The 21,942-nt window shown below is 52.2% G+C and overlaps 1 protein-coding gene across 1 annotated transcript; it reads right to left on the reverse strand.

Annotated features, from left to right (window-relative positions):
- Positions 1-924: 924 nt before the first annotated feature.
- Positions 925-10,090, reverse strand: LOC105487324 (proteasome assembly chaperone 4). Its single transcript, XM_071097707.1, is given in 5 exon segments — positions 925-1,385; positions 4,693-4,711; positions 4,714-4,811; positions 5,264-5,339; positions 9,819-10,090. Coding segments are annotated over 5 exon segments (489 nt in total). The 5' UTR covers positions 9,993-10,090; the 3' UTR covers positions 925-1,263.
- Positions 10,091-21,942: the final 11,852 nt, after the last annotated feature.

A 21,942-nucleotide genomic window follows, 5' to 3' on the forward strand; every position in this document is an offset into this window, starting at 1 on the left:
AAACTCTTCTCTCCATAGCCCTGATTTTGTGTCACTCACTATTATATTCCTAGAGGTGTCCACTCAGCTTTGCAAGCTGTGATGAGGCTGGCCGGGGCCTTGAGGTTAGCACGGAAAGTCTGCAAAGGAGGGAAGCGCCTGGAACCACAGACTCACTCCTCTGACGTGCCTTTCCGTCCTGGCCAGGGTCACCACCTTCACTTGCCTGCTGCCGGCTCAATGCAAGACTTTTGCCTCTGGATGAACAAAAAGGGTTCCGACGGACCCCAGAGGTTAGAAGTTTTTGCCAGTGGTCCTCAATCTTGCCTGCACAGAGGCACCAGGGGAGCTTGCAATCCTGCCAAAGCCTGGGCCCCAGACCGTCTGAACCTCTGGAGGAGGCCCAAGACTGCAACCCACTTCAAGCGGTAGCATTAAAGATTAAAGGCTAAGGAGTACAAATGACCAAAGCAGGTACCTGAGGTACTCTGGATTTGGGATAGAAGAGAGGGGAGAAGGGAAGATGATGAAATAAGAGGAGCAAGAAGGACCTGAAGCCTTTGAATCCATAAAAAGGAAGGAGATAAAACCATAATTGACAGATATCTAACTGCCATGGTACTTATAGTTTGCAAAGCGTTTCTATCTACCTACTTAATCCTAACAAGAACCCATCAAGGTGGGGGTTACTCCAACTTTATAAATGAGAAGACAGAGCCTAGAAGTCAGACTTCACAAGACCACAAATGTAGTAATGGGGCAATGTAGGGAGGTGCTCACATGTAGGCCCAAGAAAGAACACAGCAAAAAAGGAGTGCCCAGAGGAAGGGTTTAGGGAGAACACAGCAAGAAGAGAAGTGCCCTGGGGTTTCACTGCAATGAGAAGGAGATAAATGCATCAATTCACAAGACAGAATTCTGAGGAATGCACACACAAACCTAAAGCATATTTACACATCACTTTAATTCTAACTGAGGATGCACATGAGACAGTCATGTCTGACTGAAACTCTTAGATGACAGCCTTCAATCCCAACAGAAATCCCATTTCGTCCCTCTATCACTCACAGCCAAATGAGGAAGTGTGTACTGTCCACTTTGCCTCTCCTTCACCAGGTGGGTCAGTGTGAGCCTTTTGGCCCACACACTGCTGAGAAGGAAGCTCAAAAGATTAACTCCTTCAAAACAAAACGGGAACGCGGCCTGACGACAAACTGAAATTCAATCCATTTATTTACATGTACATTGTACATAAGTTAACAAATTCTCACTTCTGCCACTCAGCTAGAACTTTTCAGGAAAAGCCTCCATCTCTTCCTTGATCCTGTTTTCTACAAGTAATGCGAAGTTACTGTCTGTGTTCTGGAGGTTATAGCTGACAAACACCTGTTTGTTGGTCTTCCTGGCTAAAAAGAGAAAACACATTGATACAGCCACTCCTGAAATACTGCAGACCCCGCGTTCCTCACACCCACAAGCAGCTGGGAAATGCTCAGAAAGAGGATGGGGTTGTAGGGAGAGAATAAAGCTCTGATCTCCGCGCCTCTCCTCAGACAGGTGCTGCAAAGGCAGACGAGTCACTCAGGCCTCTCCCAGTCTCTCCACCAGACCGGGGTTCCGAAGGGCAGGCCCCACCTCAGCAGCCTCCCTGGAACTTGTTGAGAGGCAGCTCCTGGGCCCCACCCAGCCCTCCTGACCCAGAAAGCCAGGATGTGAGGCCAGCTGTCTGCGGGAACAGCCCTGCAGGGGCCGGCACTGCTTAAGAACCTCTGCTCTGCACAGAGGCGTTCCTGGTGTTCTGATTTTTAAAAAAAAATTTTTAAAACACAAAAAATAAAGTATTTAAAATAAGGCCGGGCGCGGTGGCTCAAGCCTGTAATCCCAGCACTTTGGGAGGCCAAGACGGGCGGATCACGAGGTCAGGAGATCGAGACCATCCTGGCTAACACGGTGAAACCCCATCTCTACTAAAAAAAATACAAAAAATTAGCCGGGCGCGGTGGCGGGCGCCTGGAGTCCCAGCTACTCGGGAGGCTGAGGCAGGAGAATGGCGGGAACCCGGGAGGCGGAGCTTGCAGTGAGCCGAGATCCGGCCACAGCACTCCAGCCTGGGCCACAGAGCGAGACTCCGTCTCAAAAAAATAAAACAAAACAAAACAAAAAGTATTTAAAATAAAATATTAAAGTTCTCCTTCAGCACCACCCCACCCCTAAGCAGTTCCACCTCCCTCCCTCCTACATTTCCATGCATTTGCATACATGTGTACACACAAAAACATATTCGTGTGTGTGTGTGTGTGTGTGTGTGTGTGTGTGCATATACAGATAGGCATATGGACATACATGTAATTTTCTACTGAATGTAAGTTTTAGTCCCTTTCTACAGAATTGATAATAAATGGTTGAGGTGCGCACTGGGTCAACTGCAAAAATCAAGTAGAGTCACATACCCGGCATCTGAAAGCCGATATCCTGAAAACAAGTGGGCAAGAAGGCTACGGCAGTTCCATGCTGCCTGCCCCACTGCGGGGCCTCCTCCTTTAGCCTCACCCACACGCAGGGCCAGTGCAGAACTACTCACCCCTGAAGACGCACTGACCCGCCCCCACCTCAACATACGGTGACCATGTACTGAGCCTCATCACCAAAAGGCCGAAAGGTGGTGCGGTGACGCTGAGGGGCACCAGGCCACCCGCACCATTACTAAAGCCCGACTTAGAACACACGTCACAGGATCTCACCTGGGCGGCAGTTCTGTCCTTTCAGTTGCCGCTGTCTGAGCTATGGTCCCACCAAGAACCCTGAGGCAGTGTGGCTCGGGGACACAGGCACAGGCACAGGCCCCACCCAGGCCTGGAAACCTCTTCCAGCTTTGTTTGTAAATTGAGAAAGGGTCGAGCCCAGGACCCCAAAGGCCTGTTTTCAGCTGTATAAGGCTGTGTGATCTTTAGGGCTGGAAGGGTCTTGGGTATTATTTAACTGACTGTCCTTACAAGGCAGCCAACGCACCTATGAGAAAGCAAGAAGGCGAGCACAGCCTCCGCCTGAGGACAGCTGCTGAATTGTATGGTACGGTTTACATCTCGGGAAATCTTTTTTCTATTAAAAAAAGGAGTGTGTCTGGACAAAGGCAGCTGTTCGGTTATTCCAAGAGCCGGTGTTTAAAGAACAGCTTTTACAGTACTTAGCAGAGAGCCTGCCACCAGCGTGCTGGGTGCAGGGTGCCCCCGAGGCAGACAGCTGTGCCCAGTTATCTGCTCAACCCTGTGGGGGGTGAGGAAGCCTCTTACGCTTCCCCTACCACGAGGGACGAAACTCATCCTTTCCTAGCTGCGTTAGGCAGGCTGCGACCGCTCGTGTAGAGGCTGATATGAAGGCAGGCAGTGTGGTAAGAAGCTGGGGCTCACCAAGGCTGGCCAGGAGGAGCCCAGAAGTCACACCCTCTCCCAGGGGCAGGAACGTCCCCTTTACCCCAAGGAGGCCCCCTGGGATTCCAACTGCAGTGATAGGACTTCCGGGGAACAAAGCTGTGTCTGGAGGCACTGTTGCCCTCAGACCCAAGCTGTGCCCTCCAGAGCCATAGGAGGTTGGGTCCCCTTGCCCACACCAACTCTTGCGATGCTTCCAGAGCTACTGAGAACTCCCCAGGCCTTCTCTTTCCCTACTTGCTTTCATCTCTCATGTAAGATACTGATTCAGGACACCTCTCCCTTTTCACTGTAGTGCATTAATAGTGCACTTTCAACTTCAGGGCCCAGACCCAGGCTGGAGAAAACTCGCACAGCACAGGACTTGGCTGGAAAACCCCTTCTTGGTCTGAGCTCTGCAGCACCAGTCCCTTCAGTGATGCTGGAAGCCGCAGCACACCCTTGACTTGTCGAGATACTGAGAACCCCTCTTTTTTGGCATATAGATACTAGGCCTCCATCTCATAGATATTCTGGAGCCGAATTTACCTTATTGATGTAGAAGTTATTCACGGCCTGCAAGACACGCTCACATCACCTTCTCTATTGGAGTGTGCCTTGGCAATCCCACCCAGCTTTCTGTCTGTATAAATATGAATACCTTCCTGAGCCTTCTCCCGCCAGGCGCGGGCACACGGTAACCTGTTCCACGTAAGTGTGCCACCCTTTACACAGTCACAAACGCAAAGTGACACAGAGACACAAAAGGGGGCTTTTACCTTCATGTGGCTCAGAAAAAAAAGATGTAAACACAAAGAGGGAAGGATGGTAAGTGGGAAATCGGGGCAAAAGCTAAGCAGGAATTCTATCTTCTTTGCAACTTTTCTGTAAATTTTAAATTACTTCCTAGTTAAAAATTACCAAAGTAATTTACAAGTCAGGTCTCTACCTCCAAGGGAGAGAAAAAGAATCCTGCGAGTTCCTGAAACGCTGACCTGTGCCCTCCCTGACCTCTGTCCTATCCACACACTGCCATGGGCCTGCTGGTGACACTCCACCCTGCCCTGCCTTCCCCTGGGCCACGTGCCACACTGTTCGTATGCATTTGCCTCAGTGTGACTGACCCAGAGGTTCCTGCTTGTCAGGGACCAGGTCCTTCTCTGCCTGAGACACAGAGAGGCTCCGTGACTAACTCCAGAGCTGAAGCAGCTGGGCCTGCTGGAGAACGCCTGACAGGCATCCTGTGCACACCGGCCACAGGCACTGGGGCTGGGGCTGGGGGTCATAGAGCACATGGAATCCTTACCTGGCCCACAGGAAATATGTGTTGGGGTGTGGGAGGCGTGGAGCCTTCAACCTCATGACCTTTGCTTAATCCCCACTCTACGCCACACTCACAGGCCAGGCCAGTCTTCCCTCTGAGCCCTGAAGAGCATCACACTGTGAGTGAAAGACAGTCCTTCCTGCACAGAGGTGACACCTGCTCTACCAGCTGCACTGACTCCTCCAAAGGCCCAGGAGGCTACCGGGAGCCACTGCCCACAGGGGCTGTAGGCACTTCTCACTCTCTTCTCCCAGAAGGAGGTGATGCACTTACAGAAGGGAACTAAATCAGCTCATGGACTCAAGGACACAACCAAGGACAAGGTGGGAGTCCTTTGGGAACAGGCCGGCCCTGGGACGGTGGCGGTGACAGGCAAGCATGGACGCGCCCTTTAAAGAAGACCCAGAGTGCAAAGGTCTGTGCTTCCCAGCAGCAATGAGGTGGCGGTTCTTAGCATAAAGATTTTTACTTCCAAAGGGACTTGCTTCATGCTTCCATTAAAGAGTGGGGCTCCCGCCTGGCTGGCCATGCAGCACCAGCTGTGGGTACGTACCTAGGCGCTGGGCAAGGCCAGTAGAGGTCGTGTCGGAAGTGTCTCCGAGGAGGGAGGTAGACACGGGGATGGAGTCCTAAAAGAAAAGCAAAGGGCACACTGCAGTTCTCCACCCACCGCAGGCCAGCCACACTTCTGGCTTCGGGGCTTCTGATTTTTCACGAGGATGGCAGTGGCAGGGTCTGAGAGGACAGACGCAGGTGCCGAGGGAAAGAGGGGCTGGCATTCATCAACAACCACGTAGGCGGACCCCATGTCACATATGAGGTCAGTAGAGCTGGGAAAGATGAAGTTGGAACCACAGTCCTGTTAATAAGTTCTAGGACCAGTTTCACAGGAAGGCTCGTTTTAGTGTCTGAAACTCCAAAGCATGCTGAAAGGCAACATTACAACCAAAAGGGAAGCAAACAAGATCATGAAGGCCACAGCAAGAAGAAAGTGACTCACAGTCTGGGCACCTGTGCCCCAGTGCCTCGGGCCCCACAGCAGCTGGCTCAGAGGCAGGATGCCTAATCTCCCCATCTCAGCCTGTGAGGCGGCATGCTGCTCCAGCCCCCACGGGCTCCTCGGGGCCGGCGAGTGCCCTGTGACTTTGAGAAAGGGCACCAGCCACCAGCATCCAAACAGGGAACATAACAACGTGTGAACATGCTTGGCCAACCTCATTTCGGACAAGAAGCAATAAGGTGAAACAAGCAGTACAAATGATGCTCAGATCAACAAATGGGCCCTTCGGAGATGTGGAGTAACCTGCTCCCAACGACTTGGGGAGTAAAATCTCACCATGAAAAATGTCTAGCCAGTCCCGTAATCCCAGCACTTTGGGAGCCTGTGGGGGGAGGACTGCTTAAGACCAGGAGTTGGAGACTCACCTGGGCAATGAAGTGAGACCCCGTCTCTACATTTTTATTCAAAAGAAAAAAAAAAAAGTAAAATAAAGTAAAAAGGTCTAGCTTAAAAGAAAAAAAAAATTTATTGGTAATATGGCCAAATTGCTTTTATCAAAATAGCAGATTTCTAGGAGAAGCAGCCTGGCTACAGAGGTCTGGGAATCTTGGGAAGTGGCAAGATTTACAGAGGTACAGAGACTTTGGGGTTTGGTCCCCCTGCCACCCCAACTGTCCTAGCGGGGACAAGTGAACTGAACAAACAGCCACTACGTGCCGGACAGTATGGCAGGGCACAGAGCACAGGCGCTGCTCATCTCCTAAAGGTTCAAAGCCACGTCCACAAAAGACAGTAAAAGGCAGGAGATCAAAAAACATAGGAGAAGAATGAAAGCGTTTACTGTATGCTTTTCATTAAAAATGATACAAAAATATGATCTTCATGAGCCTGCTGTTTACAGATTCCTCAAGTTCAACATTTAGCTGCATGGTAACAGTATTTACAGTTAAACCTTCTAGAAAACAGAAAATCTACCTTACCTAGGGTGGCCTTTTTCTACCAAAAGTAAAACGTAAAGCCCCATTGTGTTACTCCTAAGAGTTCATAACTTCCAAAACCACACTAGGACTGTGGTCTCCCAGCAGATGCATGCCCAGAGAGTTTTCCTGCAGCTGAAGCACCACCTTCCACTCCTAGAAGCCAGTAGGGGGGTCCAAGAATCCCCGAGCAGGCAGGGGCCCAGGTCCCAGGCCAGCTTCCCTCAAGTTGGTAGGACTCAGTATCACTAGCCCTGCAGCCTCTCTGGGCACCAAAAATCCCTGCTCAACCCAAGGTCGGCCAGCTCAGGGTGCATGGTATCTGTTCTCTACAGTCTTACACGTGGGAGTTTAGGGAAGCGGGAGGGAGGAGAGCTCACAGACTGGTGCCATTCTCCACGCGTGGGCTGGCAAAACTCCCGACAGGGCCAGACAATAACTAGTTCAGGCTTTAGGGGTTACCAAGTCTCTATTACAACCGCTCAGCCCTGCCACCAAAGTACAAGAGCTCCACAGACTCTACCTGCGTGGACGGGAGATGGAGGGCCAGCCCACGGGTCACAGGAACCTTGGGCTTCCTGCCTTAAGCGATGGCCTGCACCTCTTTTCCCCGGCTGGCTCAGCCCTCTGCCCCTGGAAGGAACATCCAGGCACACTGTGGCCAGGGAGTGGGACTGGACTTCCGACAGGTCAGGTCACTCAATCGGTCCCCTGTTCCTTCTCCTGCCTGGCCTTGCTGGAAGCGCACTTTCCAGATGAGAAAACACACCCCACTGGGAGCTGTGACCACCATGGGACAGGTGCCCAAAGCCACCCCCAGGAGGAGCCTACCTCTTCCACACTCACTAGCCCAAACCAGCACTGCACAAAGGGGCACAAGGCAGTGACACCAGAGCTGACCAGTGCCCAAAGCCTTGCCCACTATGACCAAAGCCTTGGGATCAGGAAAGAATGCGAGGTGGCACAGAGCACACAGCCCCACCCATCACCCCTGGTCCCCCAGGCCTCTTCTGCTGCCGCCTGCTCAAAGGCCCACTGCCAGGACCCTCCAGAAAAGAAAAAATAAAAAAGGAAACACCGAGGAAAAGAAAAGCAAGAAAGGAATCCAGATGCCATCTCCTTCCTGAGGTCTTTCCGGGTGCTGTTGTGCACAACGAAAGGGCTCGCCCAGGACTTCCCGCCCCCAGCACCCTCAGTCATCACTGCCTCACTGGCTTCAGAAGAGTCTCACTGAGGGGGCCTCACTCATTCATTCCACAGGGACTTAGAGAGTGGTGCATCAGGAGCTAGAGATACACACGCTCACCCTGGGCAAGCAGACAAACCTCACCGTGAAACACTCAATGGCTGAGAGAGGGAGCTAACGCGGCTGGGAGACCAGCATTGCCAAGCTGGAGGACAGGGAGGAGCCCTAAGAGGCAACAGAGCCCGAAGGTCACTGGAGTCTTTGGGTGCTCTGAGTTCACCTCGTGGAAGGTTTTAAGCAGAGAAATGAAAATATCCAACTTAAGTCTTAAAACTATCATTCTGTTGCGCTGGTTACAAGGCAGTGTTGTGGCGTGAATTGTGTCCCCGCAAAAAATACGTTGAAGTCCTAACCTCTGGGTACCTGTGAATGTGACCTTGTTTGGAAACAGGGTCTCTGCAGATGTAATTAAGATGTAATTTAGGCCGGGCACGGCGGATCACGCCTATAATCCCAGCACTTTAGGATAAAGATTAGCATAAAGATTCTTTACTTCCAGAGGGACTTGCTTCCCTTTAGGAGGCAGAGGCGGGCAGATCATGAGGTCAGAAGTTCGAGATCAGCCTGGCCAACATAATGAAACCTCAGCTCTACTAAAAATACAAAAATTAACCCGGCGTAATGGCTCGCACCCGTAATCCCAGCTACTCAGGAGGCTGAGGCAGAACTGCTTGAACCCAGGAGGCAGAGGTTGCAGTGAGCCGAGACCACGCTATTGCACTCCAGCCTGGACGACAGAGCAAGCCTTCGTCTCAAAAAAAAAAAAAAGATGTAATTTAAGACAAGGTTATACTGGAGTAGGGTGGACCCTTAATCCAACATTACTGATGTCCTTATGAGAAAAGAGTCGGGCTCACTTTGGGAGACTGAGGAAGGAGGATCATCACTTGAGGCCAGGAGTTCAAGAACAGCCTGGGCAAAATAGTGAGACCCCCATCTCTACAAAAAAGACAATTAGCCAGGTACGGTGGCACATGTCTAGTCCTAGCTACTCGGGAGGCTGAGGAAGGAGGATCACTTGAGCCCAGGAGTTTGAGGTGACAGTGAGCTCTAAGAATGCCACTGTACCGCAGCCTGGGTGACAGAGAGACTTTGTCTACAGAACTTTGAGAATAAACTCTGTTGTTTTAAGCCACGCGGTCTGTGGCACTTTCTTACAGCAGCCTCAGGAAACCAGGGGAAACCAGGCGGCGACGCGCAAAGCCGGAAAGGCGGGAGAGGAGGGGAAATGGTTAATGTCCCAGGCTTGGCCCAGCGTGGCAGGGTGAAGGAGGTGAGGGCGGCTTGGGTTTTGTCTGCTTTGACTGGCGGCAGCGCCTAGGGACTCAACGCGTGGAGTGCTGAGAAAGAGGAGTGTGAAGAAACAGGAATCCAAGACGACTGCGAGGCTCCGAGCGCACAGCCAGGAGGATGGAGCTGCCATCCCAGCGCCGGGCAGGCGGAGGAGGGGGCAGGCTTGGGGAGAGGGCCTGATGTTTGCCCTAAGAGGGCCTAGTGCGAAATGCCTGAGACGGCAGGTGGAGACGCAGGAGTCCCCAAAATATGATCAGTGTGCTCAAAATCCATACGGCACGAGAGCTACGAGGTAGACGCGTCCCCCAGCGCGCGTGTGGCGAGGAGGAGCCCAGGACATTCCGACCTACAGAGACCAGGGCGGGACGCAGCTGCGGGCGGCGGGGCAGGGAGAGGGGCTCGGGGCCCGCGCGCAGCTCCCGGGGTGGTGCAGGCCCGGGCGCCCGCGGGTTCCCTAAGACACTCCGCGGGAGGATTTCGGGGGAGTCGGGCGCCCAGTGGACCCAAGAGAGGCCTGGGGGGCGGCAGCTCACGCAGGCCCCGCGCCCCGGCCCCGCCCCGCCGCCCGCACCCGCGGCCGCCCGGCACTCACGTAGCGGCTGCACATGGCCACCGCCAGGTTGCGCAGGTGCGGCGTGGCCCCCACCCACAGGAACAGCGAGTCCGTCAGCCGCATGACGTGGAAGTGGACCAGCTGCTCCCACAGCCTGGCGCTGAAGTTGTGCAGGGAGACGTCCCCGCCGGCGGCGGCAACCAGACCCTCCATGCCGCCCCACGGCTCCCGGCGCTGCACCCGGGTCCTCACCGCTGCCGGCCCAGCCAGACCCGATGGAGCGAGCACCGAGACACCGAGCGCGCTTTCGCTTTCGGCCCCGGAGGGGCGGGGATGAGGGGCGTGGTCGGGGAGGGGCGGGGTGAGGGGCGGGGTCGGGGCGGGGCGATCCGGGCTAGGGTTGGGGGCGTGGTCGAGGCGGGGCGGCTGCCGGCCCTGGGCGGAGTAGCTGTCCCGGGCGGTCCTGCCGGCCTCTCCCGCGCTGCAGCACCTCTCTAGACTGGGAAAACCCACTTTAGTCGCAGAGTCCGACAGTGACCTCTAGGAGCCCACGGGCGCCCGGCAGAACTCGCCCTCGCTTTGTTTCCTCCCACACCCTAATTATTATTGACGTGGGGCATTCAAGGGCTGAAGCCAGCCGCACGGTCCTCCCAGGCCGTGACACTTCACCCGACAGACTTTCACTTTTAATTAGTTCTTTAAGCACCCTGAAAACGGCCACCTTCCGTCCCACCTCCTCCTCCTGGCAGCCCTTTAACTCCAGGGAGGCTTCGACTGTACCTAGCCCTAATTAAGAATGGCAACGGTATTGGGAGAAAGCCTTTAGAAAGGAAAATTGTGTCAACTAAGTTGGCAGGAGGATGAGCAGGCACCCTTTTGGACGCCGAGCCCCGAGCTGCAGTCATGTACATGGCCTCGGGCTACCCCTTTAACCTCGCTGAGACTCAGTTTCCTCATCTGCAAAATGCAAATAAGAACAGGAGCCTTTCCGAGACGTGGAAAGGATGGCAAGAGAGTTTCATGGGAAGCACCATGAATCATCCCATTGTCATACCTGTGGAGAGACCCTCAGTAACAAAGGCTTCAATGGGTTAAGAGAAAAGGTGGTAAAAGAAAACAGCCCATTTTGTCAGATTCTGTTACAACTGACTTTAGCGATTTAACTTGGAACTATCAAAGGTCTGCTTTTTAAACGTCCAATAGATCTAATTGAAATTTAAAAGGACATTTTCCATAGTTTCGTTCTATTCGCTAATTATCGATGATTCAATAATACAGTTAATTTTCAGGTCAATATTTTAACAGCTTTATTAAAACGTTATTAACATACAATAACTGCACGCATACAAAGTGTACAAATTGAAGTCTTGACACATGTTATAGCCAGTGAAATCATCATCACAATCCACAGACTGAACGCATCCAGTACCCCTCCTGCCCTCCATAATCACTCCTGCCCCCAATCACTGATCCACTTCCGGCCACATAGATTAGCTTGCAGTTTCCGGAGTTTTATATCAGTGGAATCACACAGTAAGTACTGTTTTTTGTCCGGCTTCTTTCCTTCATCATAATTATCGTGGGTTAATCTGCGTGCGTGTCAATAGCTTGTGTCCTTGTATTGCTTAGCAGTGTTCCATTGTATGGCTATACCATGGTTGTTTATCCCTTTACACTGTGATCTGAGGGACCAAAATAGATAGCTCTTCATCAGCTAGGAGGACCCAAAGATTAAGGAAACAAAGTTACCTACCGGTGGAGAGTTCCAGACCTGGCTGGCATGGCAAATTTCTAAATCTGGATTGTAAGGATGGTTTCACTGGCTATACATGTGTCAAAACCTCAATGCTCCTCTCTCTCTCCAGCTTTGCTCTGTCACTGCTGGGGAAACACACAGGAGAGGGTCACAGCCAGTCATGCCCAACATCAGCGGCCCCGGAACACTGCCCTGCAGTCGCTGGACAGCGTCCTCTCTCACTCCCCTTGACTATGCTCCCCAAGCCCTGAGCTGACCCAAACCCAGGTTGAGCAGACGCCCTTGCTTCTGATGGTATGAAGAAAATAGAGGTGACAAGGCCGGATCTTCCCAGTTCCTGGTCCCTCTCCTGAAACGCTTGTCTTCATTGGATCCTATCTTTCCTCCTGCCCTCTCTGTGATGGTGACCTCCTTGCACTGAAGGTCAATCCGTCCACCTGTGCTCTGACCCTGTCCTTTCATGTCCTCAAGAACCTCCCTCATTATCTGTGATGGCGTCTCCAAAGAGCCTGCATGTGCCACCTAGGTCCACTTCAAGAAAGGACTTGTCCCAACTGCTAGAAATCCTACCTTCTGCCATGGCCTCCTTCAGAGCCTGCACACCCTCCCCAGGGAAGCCCATATCCAATAACTGATGGAGGCAGAGTATGAAAGCCAGGCCAGTTTGGCCCAGTGCAGGACAACTCACAACTCTGATGGGCCATTTTGGCTCTGGAGTGCCCATGGAGTCAGCCAAGCCTGCATACTGCAAGGGCGGTATTTACCTTACACCATCAACAGAAATCAAGGATGGATGGTCAAGTGGCTGAATGTAGTCACCCCCAAAAAATATTATGATGCCTTGCTCAGTTCCTGGGCCTGGAACCCAACAATTAGAGAGGTGACCAGGTCCCCTGCACCACCATGTGCCATAACAACTGCCCCTGCCATTCCCTAAATGACCAACTGAGTGGCTGGCCACACATCAGAGAAAGAGGAAGATGCAAACATTTCAAGGGTTAGAGCTGGAATTGAGATCTGGGGGCCTGAAGTGTCATCACAGTCCCTTTTTCGAGTGAGCAACCATCTATACAGGAACAAAAAATAAATGGAGTCTCAGCCAAAGGTCCACTGGGTCTGTGGACCCATCAGGGGTCATTTCTCTGGTCCTCAAATATATAATTGGGATATATATACCTAGAAATTGGCCCAGCACCCACATTGGATCGGTGGCCTATAGGGTTTAGGAGCTATCATAGTGGAGAAAGCCAAATGGAAGCTTCTAAAATTATGGCCCTTCCCCCAGCCAAGCAAGCAAGTCAGAAACAGTATTGCATCCTGGGGTGAAAATCAGTGCCACTCTTCAGGAGCCAAAGGATGCAGTGGTGGTAGACTTTGTGTCTCTATTTAATTCAGCGGTCAAGTCCTGGAAGATTGCAACTGACTTCCATAAACCCAACCAAGAAGCAATCCCAGTTATGGCTGCCATAGCAGATGTGGGATCTTTGCTAGAGTGGTGTGATAAGGCCTCAGGTACGTGGTATGTGGCTAAGGATGCAGCAAATGCGTTCTTTTCTATCCCAATCAGAAAAGAGGAAGAGAAACAGTTTGCATTCCCGTGAGATGGACAATATTCATTTACAGTTTTGCCCACGATTCTGTCAAATCTCTGCCCTCTGTCTGAAAAGATTGGGACTGTCTGGACATTCCACAGAATATCACATTGGTGCATTTGCCATGGCCACCTCTGTTTTATCAATGCCCCTTCTTCAGTTCATGCTTTTGGCCATATGGGGGATTTCATAGGAATCGCTTAAGGTTCTTGGATGGGTCAGTGTGTGGGCGCAAGCTACAAATGGATTGACAGTTGCACTATGGCCTCACTCAGGCAGTGGGTCTGGGTATCCATTTCATGTGGACAGAGCAGTGGCCCAAGGTTGGAGTCTATACAGACTCATGGGCAGTGAGGAATGACCTGGCTGGGCTGGTCAGGGACCTTTGGGGAGAAAGACTGGAAGATAAAAGGGAAGGAGGTCTGGGAAGGGGCATGTGGATGGAGTGTCCATGAAGTGTGAAAATCCTTGTGTCACGTTATCACTCAGCAAACAACATCCACCACAGAAGAGAGATTAAGCAACTACGTAGACAGAATGACTGGGCCAGTTGCTGTTAGTCAGCCTCATCTGCCACTGTCCCAGGATGGGCACAATGGGCCCATAAACAAAACAGCCATGGTGGTAGAGATCATGCGTGAACCCAACAGCATGGAATTCTGCTCACCAGGGTTGATTTTGCTCCTGCTGCCACCAAACATCCTACCTACCACCAGCAGAGAGCTCAGCTAAGGCTTCAGTATGGTCCTACTCCCCAAAAAGAATGACCGAGCACGTGGCAGGAATTTGGTGACATTGGGCTCCTTCTACCCAGAGGAGTCAGCAATTTGTTCTTACAGGAATAGAAGCACATTCCAGGTGTGAGTTTGTTTTTCCTGTCCACAGAGCATCAGATAGCGCCCTTCTCCCAGGGCTGCCACATGGAAGTGGGTGAAGGCCGTGGGATCCATGGCCACATCACATGCTCCACACCACTCAGATGCTGCTGCCCACTGAGGGCATGGCTGAAGCACCAGCTCAGAGATGGTAACTACAAGGATGGGGAGCCATCCTCCAGGCTCTTGTATGTCCCCTGAATTAAAGTATTTTCTAAGGTGCTGTGTCCCCAGTGAAAAGACCACATGAATCAGGGAACCGAGGAGTGGAAGCAGGAATGGCCGTCACTTCCACAGTCCACTGAGGAGACTGGGCTTCCCGAACCTGCACCTGTGGACTGCAGGATTAGAAGCCCCATTTCCCAAGGGGAGAACACTTCCACCTGGGACACAGCAAGGGCCCCACTAAGCAATAAGCCATGGCCGCTGCAGGGCACTCTGGGCTCCTTGGTGAGCTGAAAACAGTCACCATCCTGGCAGGGGAGATCCACCCTGGTCGTCAGGAGGAGGAGGGCTGTGGACACCCTTTGGGAGGAGCAAGGAAGGTGTTTGGTAACCAGCTGAGCTACTTGGGTGCTGCAGGGGACTCCCTCGCCCAACTGTGACAGTAAATGGAGGAAACAGCAACTCCAGCCTAGGAAGGGCAGATCCCCTTGTGAGGGAAGAATTGTCACCCAGCTCCTGGGGGCACAGGGCCCTCGAGTGTCATCCCCCGTAGGGATTTCTTCAGCTACTGAGAACTGCCTTGTCCAAGGTCCTTCCTGTGGGGACTTTCTGATGAAGACAACGGATTAAAGACATGGCCACTGGGGCCCAATGTGCATGGTCAATTCTGACAGCCATTTTCGCCCTTTCTGGCTGTTTTTGTTCCTCACCTAATCTCTAAAGTGTGAATCTGTGGCCAGCATTGCTCTCAGAGCCACAGGCACACCCAGCCGCCTGCAGGCGTTCCCACCTGACTCTTTCACAGCACCAGCCCCTCGGCACAACCACACAGAGCTCCTCCTCCCTTCCCGTCCCTCTGTCCTACCCCCAGGCTGTCCTACCCCCGGGCCAGCTTGCCTGACTGTGGTCCGGACAGTGGGGCGCATACCAGACGCACTCATTTCCCAACTACTAACATGAGGCTCTTCCCGGTTACTGCAGCAGTGCCGCCTGCTCGCATCTCCCAGGCTGGCCTGCACTGCTGCTGTGACATCCTAATGTTTCCTTGCTTCTTGTTTCACTGGCTTCCAATTTTTCTTTCTCACTCACTATCGCCAGAGAGATCTATCAAACCAATACGTCTGATGATGCTACGCCCTGTAATAAAAATTCTTTGGTGATGTGTAGCCCAAACACCTTTGCAGACACAGCAGGCCCCTCACCTAGCTGCTGGTCCCCTTCATGTCTGTCCCTGATGTCACACTCAGGCGATGACTTCACAGTTCAGTATCTGCCCCGTGCACCACACACACGGCGCCACTGGACCTGGGCCTGCCCTACCTTACCTGCCTGACAGACGACTCCTCCTGAGGTTCACCCCAACACCACCCCCCAGGGAAGCCTTCCCTAGCTCCAGGCAGGCTGGCGGCAGCTTCTCTTGGCCCTCACTTTTACCTCCATAGAGCAATCATTGTATACAATGTAAAATAAGATGCATTTGATGTAATGGTCTTTCTGCCAGGAAGCTCCTAAGGATAGCGACAGGGGCTTTCCCCTGCAGTGCAGTGCACAGCCTTGGACCCTGTGTGTAAGGCAGATAGCAAAAGTTGATTGAATGGCTGAGTGAGAGAGAACACGGAAGGGCCTCACTGCAAGCCTCATCAGGTCTTAGGCTCTAGTCCTACCTAGCTCCACCACTAATTATCTCTATGCCTTTATTCTAGGTCTCTGTTACCTTAGCTGTAAATTGAGAAGATTGGCTTAGATCATCTCTAACGCGCCTTCGCGAGCTAATACCCTGTGAAGACCAGATAAGAGAGCCGAATGGTAACTGGAGCCCTTCACTGCCGCCCATGTCATTCTGCAGGGGGCCACTAGGTGGCAGGTGGGAAGGAAGCGGGCAGGGTGAGAGCTGCTTTTGCTTTCAGAAAGCGATGGGAGTTCTTGGATTCTTACTCCTGCAGATCTTCAGTCAGGACAGTTTTTTTCTCCAGGTTCTGCAATGGCAGAACGCTCAGATGAAGCACGGGGGTCCTGGTCCCCGGGTAGGCCACAGCCCACAAATGCAAAACCACCCAGCAGCAGAAGGCGAAAGAAGCCGCTTGGAAGAGAAAAGGCAAGGTTGCCTACGGTGTTTGATCCACACCCCCTCCTCTTTCTGTGACCAGGTTAGATTGTGAGTCTTTGCCTGGCATGAATTTCATTAAGAACAAAGATCCAAAGATGATGGATAAGAAAACTGCTCTGCGACCAGCTGGGCAAGGCGGCTCACATCTGTAATCCCAGTGCTTTGGGAGGCCGAGGTGGGAGGACTACACGAGGTCAGGAGTTTGAGGCCAGCCTGGGCAACATAGAGAGACCTTGTCTCTACAAAAAATGAAAAACTAGCCAGGCGTGGTGGTGTGCACCTGTAGACCCAGCTACTTTGGAGGCTGAGGTGAGAGGATCACTTGAGTCTAGGAGTTCCAGGCTTCAGTGAGCTATGATTGTACCACTGCACTCCAGCCTGGGCGATAGAATGAGATCCTGTCTCAAATCAACAACCAAAATCCCCCTTTGATCATACATTCACTCTGATTACCTCCCCAGATCTCTGCTTCCCTCTACAGCAAAACTCCTGGAAAAAGGCTTCATGTGTGCTGTCTCCAGTGCCTCTCTTCCCTTGCTCTTGTGAACTCGTTTCTTTCCTGACACTTCACTAAACTGCTTCCACCAACGTCACTGCGCCACATCTCAGTCTCTTCCTGGCTCAATGGGCAGCATTTGATTTCCAGGGCGCTGCTCTGTCTTGGTGCCTCGTCCCTCCAGGTCCCTCCTTCTCAGGCTCCTTGGCTGGTTCTTCGTCATAGCCCCGCCTGTGCTGCAGAAGCACCCAGCGTCCCGTTCTCTCCAGCTCCCCAGCCCATGGCTTAATTCCTTCCGCACGCGGATGACTCCCACACTGGCTTCTCCGGAGCCAACCTCTCGCCTGAGCCCCAGTGCGGATGGTCAGCTGCCTACTCAGCATCTCCATCAGAAACCTCCAACTTACTGAGGGGTTTCCTTCCAAGCCTGCTCTCCCACAGCCTTCCCATCTCAGAAAGCAGCACCTGCATTCTTCCAGGCGTGGGTCCCAGCTGTCCCCACTCACCCTTCACAAGCACAGACAAAACCCTTTGGCCAGCAGCAGCCATTTCCCAGCACACAAAAGAAGAAGGTTTTCCCAAGTTCTGATGTCATCAGGCCCCGGTTCAAAAGGAAAAATCGGATAATACTGTTTGGTCCAGAGGGAAAAAGGCTTAAAGTGGATGGAAACAAGTTAAGCCTCACATCACTGTGATTCACAGGCAGAATCAACCAGGATGAGATTTTTCTACAACTCTTCCTAAAATGCCAATACAGTTTTCTTAACTGAGCAAACGTCAATACAGCCCTGCCCTACGCAGAGGACAGCTCTGGCCTTAGACCCTGGACAACCCCACGAAGGGCATTAAGGCGGCACCCTGTCTTCACTCCACCCGACCCCTGCCGCTGGGGGGGCCCGGGCAGCAGGAGCCCACATTTTATCTTCCCCAACCCCGCCCCTGCAGTGTAGGGCAGCCCTGGGCTGTGGCTCATGAGCAACCATGAGTGATGAATAAAAAGATTCCTCCCCATCAGGCTAGGCCTGGGGAGCAGCCCAGCTTTTTCACCCACTTGCTTTAGGGAAGGGCAGTGACAAGATGGCAGATTAAGCACAGCAAAGCAGAAAAGAGCTTTCCAGCATGAGAGCAGTTGGGTAGCTGGTCCTCACCTTGCTGGCCCTGTCTTCCAGCAGCTTTTCCACGCGCTGAGCTCCCAGCACACTATTGTGTACTTGATTGGCTGTCCAGGCACAGACAGCTTGTTGCAGAGACAAGACCAGCAAACACAGAATGATAATCAACAATAGAAGACGGGCAGCATTTGATTTCCATTTGATTTCCAGGGCGCTGCTCTGTCTTGGTGCCTCGTCCCTCCAGGTCCCTCCTTCTCAGGCCCCTTGGCTGGTTCTTGAAGGTTCATGAAACACCACACAGTTCAGGTGTAAGAAGGGGCTGAGCCAGGCTGGTCAGATAGCTGGGCCTGGGATGTCAGGGTGCGTTAGGCTAGAGGAAGAGAAGAGTGTGTGCTGGGCAGGGGAAACAGGGGTGAGCAGTGCCCTAGGGCAGCATGGCACCGGGGGTAGAGTAGCCCAGTGGGGTAAGAGTCAGGTCATATATTTGAAGAGCCTCACAGAAATCCCAGGAAAGCCAAACATAGTAGCATACACCTGTAGTCTCAGCTACTTAGGAGGCTCAGGTGGGAGGATCGATTGAGCCCAGGAGTCAGAAGCTGCAGTGAGCTATGATCCCACCACTGCACTCCAGCCTGGGCTGGACCCTGTCTCTAAATAAATTAATTAAATAAAATAAAAATTAAAAATAAAATACAAGTCCCCAGGCAGCAGGTATTATGACTCACTTTTCTTTTTTTCTTTCTCTTCTTTTGTTTTTTTTTGTTTTGTTTTGTTTTTGTTTTGTTTTGTTTTGAGACAGAGTTTAGCACTTGTTTCCCAGGCTGGAGTGCAATCCGCGATGTCGGCTCACTGCAACCTCCGCCTCCTGGGTTCAAGCAATTCTCCTGACTCAGCCTCCCAAGTAGCTGGAATTACAGCCACGCGCCACCATGCCTGGCTAATTTTGTATTTTTAGTAGAGACGGGGTTTCATCATGTTGGTCAGGCTAGTCTCGAACTCCTGACCTCAGGTGATGCACCAGCCTCAGCCTCCCAAAGTGCTGGGATTGCAGACATGAGTCACCGCACCCAGCCATGACTCACTTTTCAAAAAAGGAACTGAACGGTGAATAAATAAAGAGCCCACAAGGCACTTAGTCGCTGAGAGTGGAGCTGAGGCTTGGATCCCGGACCACCTCCCCGCACCTCTCACCAGGTGGAACAGTGAGGACCCGAGGCGGGATGGAAGGTGAGGATCCATGAGGAGCTATGGGGTGCGGAACCCAGGACCTGAATTTAAGTGAACACACAGGTTTCCGGGCAAGGTCAGGCAGCATGCACACGGTGGCGAGGAGTGTGGCCACCACCCCTCCCAAGTCAGCTCCAAACAGGCCCTGCAGGTGGACAGCAGTCCTGGGGCCATATCACCAAAGCCCGTGGGAACTGTTCCACCTGCTCACTCTGGGTTTCTTATCCCAGACCTCAAAATCTCCAGCACAACCCCAAGGTCCAATGTTTCCATCAAAATGTGGGTCTCAATGTGATTTTATTTTGTGACTGTTAATGCTTTTTAGCTAAACGAATTCACGCATATGGGAAGGGGGAATCCCTCCCCAGATGGTGTGTACCCTCATTTGGGTTGGAAAATATGTGGTTGCACATATGTGTGATTGTGGAGGGGGGCTATCTGACAGCTCTGGAACGCACGCATGATCCGTGGGGCACAGTGAGACTCCCCAGGGATGAGCAGAGACACAACTCTCCCGTCCCACGAAAGAGCATTTATATCCTGGGTCCAAATCATGCCTAGTGAAAGAGCACCTTGTCTTCCGGGTAAAGCTTCCGATGTTTTATTAGAATCCTCAGCCTGACTTCAGAGCCTTGTGCCTACGATACGCAATCATGGAGGTTGGCAGAACAAAAGGCTGTTTCTCTCTTTCCGTCTCTCTCCTGCTGAAACGGATCATGTGATGCAGAAGCAGATCCATCTGCAAGGCCCTGCGTGGGTGGGAGGGGCAGGTGGGCTCGCCTTGAGGTTTGCTGAGAACGTCAAAGCCCTTTTCCCGCACCGGTGCCCAGATGCTGCATGAGTCACCGCCTGCCTGCAAGCCCAGAGCTCGCCCCCCTGCCCCGTCCCACAGGCTGTGACCCTCCACCCAGCCGTAGACGGCTCTGCTCTTGGCACAAAGGAGGGCTTCTTAGCCGGGAATATGGCTGCTCGGGAGGGGCGACTTCTGTGCTTGTTTTTCCTTCCTGGCACTGAAAACAAGCACATCCACCCAACAAATAAAGACGCGGTCAATGAAAGCAGCTGTGTTTCAAGGGGAGACAGGGAGCAAGCCAAGGAATACATGAAAAGACCCAGTGACAAAATGCCCATTCATCGGGTTCACTCGGCAAACATTTACTGAAGCATCTGTGTGCCAGGCACTGTCCTGAGTGCTGGGAAGACACAAAGATGCCCTTGAGAACGACGACCCCCGCCTCTCCCTCTGCTGGAACCGGGAAGCAGACGCACACATAAATAGGACACAGTGAACCATCCACAGCTCACAGCATCTAAAGGAACCAGGAATGCATGGGATGCTTATGGAATGTGCGATAACATGGGTGAATCTCACAAAAAGAATGGTATGTGCACGGAGTACATACTGTCGGATTCCATTTCTATCAAGTCCTGAAGCCGGCAGAGCTAACACCTACTGCTGGAAGGCAAGGCAGTAGCTGCTTGTTGGGGTCGGAGATGAGGACAACACCTAGTGGGCTTCTGAAATGACGGACGCCTGTGGTCAGAGCACCTTTTTTTAAAAAATTCAGACAGGGTCTCACTCTGTCATCCAGGCTAGAGTGCAGTGGTGTGATCATAGCTCACTATAGCCTTGACCTCCTGGGCTCAAGCAATCCTCCCAACTCAGCCTCCTAAGTGGCTGCGACTACCAGTACATGCTACCACACCTGGCTAATATTTTTTTTTTTTTTTTTTTTTTTGAGACGGAGTCTTGCTTTGTCTCCCAGGCTAGAGTGCAGTGGCACGATCTCGGCTCACTGCAGGCTCCATCCCCCGGGTTCACGCCATTCTCCTGCCTCAGCCTCCCGAGTAGCTGGGACTATAGGCGCCCGCCACTACGACCGGCTAATTTTTTGTATTTTTAGTAGAGACGGGGTTTCACCATGTTAGCTAGTATAGTCTCGATCTCCTGACCTCGTGATCCGCCCACCTTGACCTCCAAAGGGATTACAAGCGTGAGCCACCGCACCTGGCCAAATTTTGTTTATTTTTTGTAGAGACAAAGTCTCACTATGTTCCCAGGCTGATCCCCAACTCCTGAGCTCAAGCCAGTCACCAGTCTCGGCCTCCCAAAGTGCTGGGATTATAGGCTTGAGCCACCACGCGGGGCTCAGATGAATGGGTGAGAGACACAGGCAGCTCTGGGAACTGCAAGGTGATCAGAAGATGGGGGCAAAACTGAGCACAAAGGCGGGGGAGCACAGGACGGAGCAGGTTAGGAAGCTGGTACAGGAATCAGGACAGCGATGCCAAGGTAAGGAAGGCATCGGGGCTACAGGAAAAGGCAGAACTAAATTCAGCAAAATGTAGCCAGTTGACCAGATCCTGTGGAAAAACCCTCAGCTAAATGCCTGAGGCGCCCACTTACAAAGGCAATCTTATAAAGAGAGGGAATTCTGACCCAGGCCACAGCAGGGATGAACCTTGAGGACATTTGCTAAGTGAGAGACAAAAAAGGGCAAATACTGTCTGAGCCCACTCATAGGTGGTGGCTAGAGTAATTAAATTCACAAAAAAACAGAAAGTAGAATGGGAGTGGCCAAGGGCTGTGGAAAAGGCAAGTTGGTGTTTAATGGGGACAGAGTTCTAGTTTGGGGAGATGAAAAGTTCTGGAATGGATGGTGATGACAGTTGCACAACCATGCTTCATGCCACTGAACTGTACACTTAGAAATGGTTAACATGGCAAAGTTTTATGCTATGTGGTTTTTATAGCAATGAAATTTTTAAAAATTTAAAAAGTTGGGGCCAGGCACAGTGAATCACGCCTGTAATCCTAGCACTTTGGGAGCCA

Source organism: Macaca nemestrina, chromosome 5 (assembly GCF_043159975.1).
Source record: "Macaca nemestrina isolate mMacNem1 chromosome 5, mMacNem.hap1, whole genome shotgun sequence".
Classification (NCBI taxonomy): Eukaryota; Metazoa; Chordata; class Mammalia; order Primates; family Cercopithecidae; genus Macaca; species Macaca nemestrina.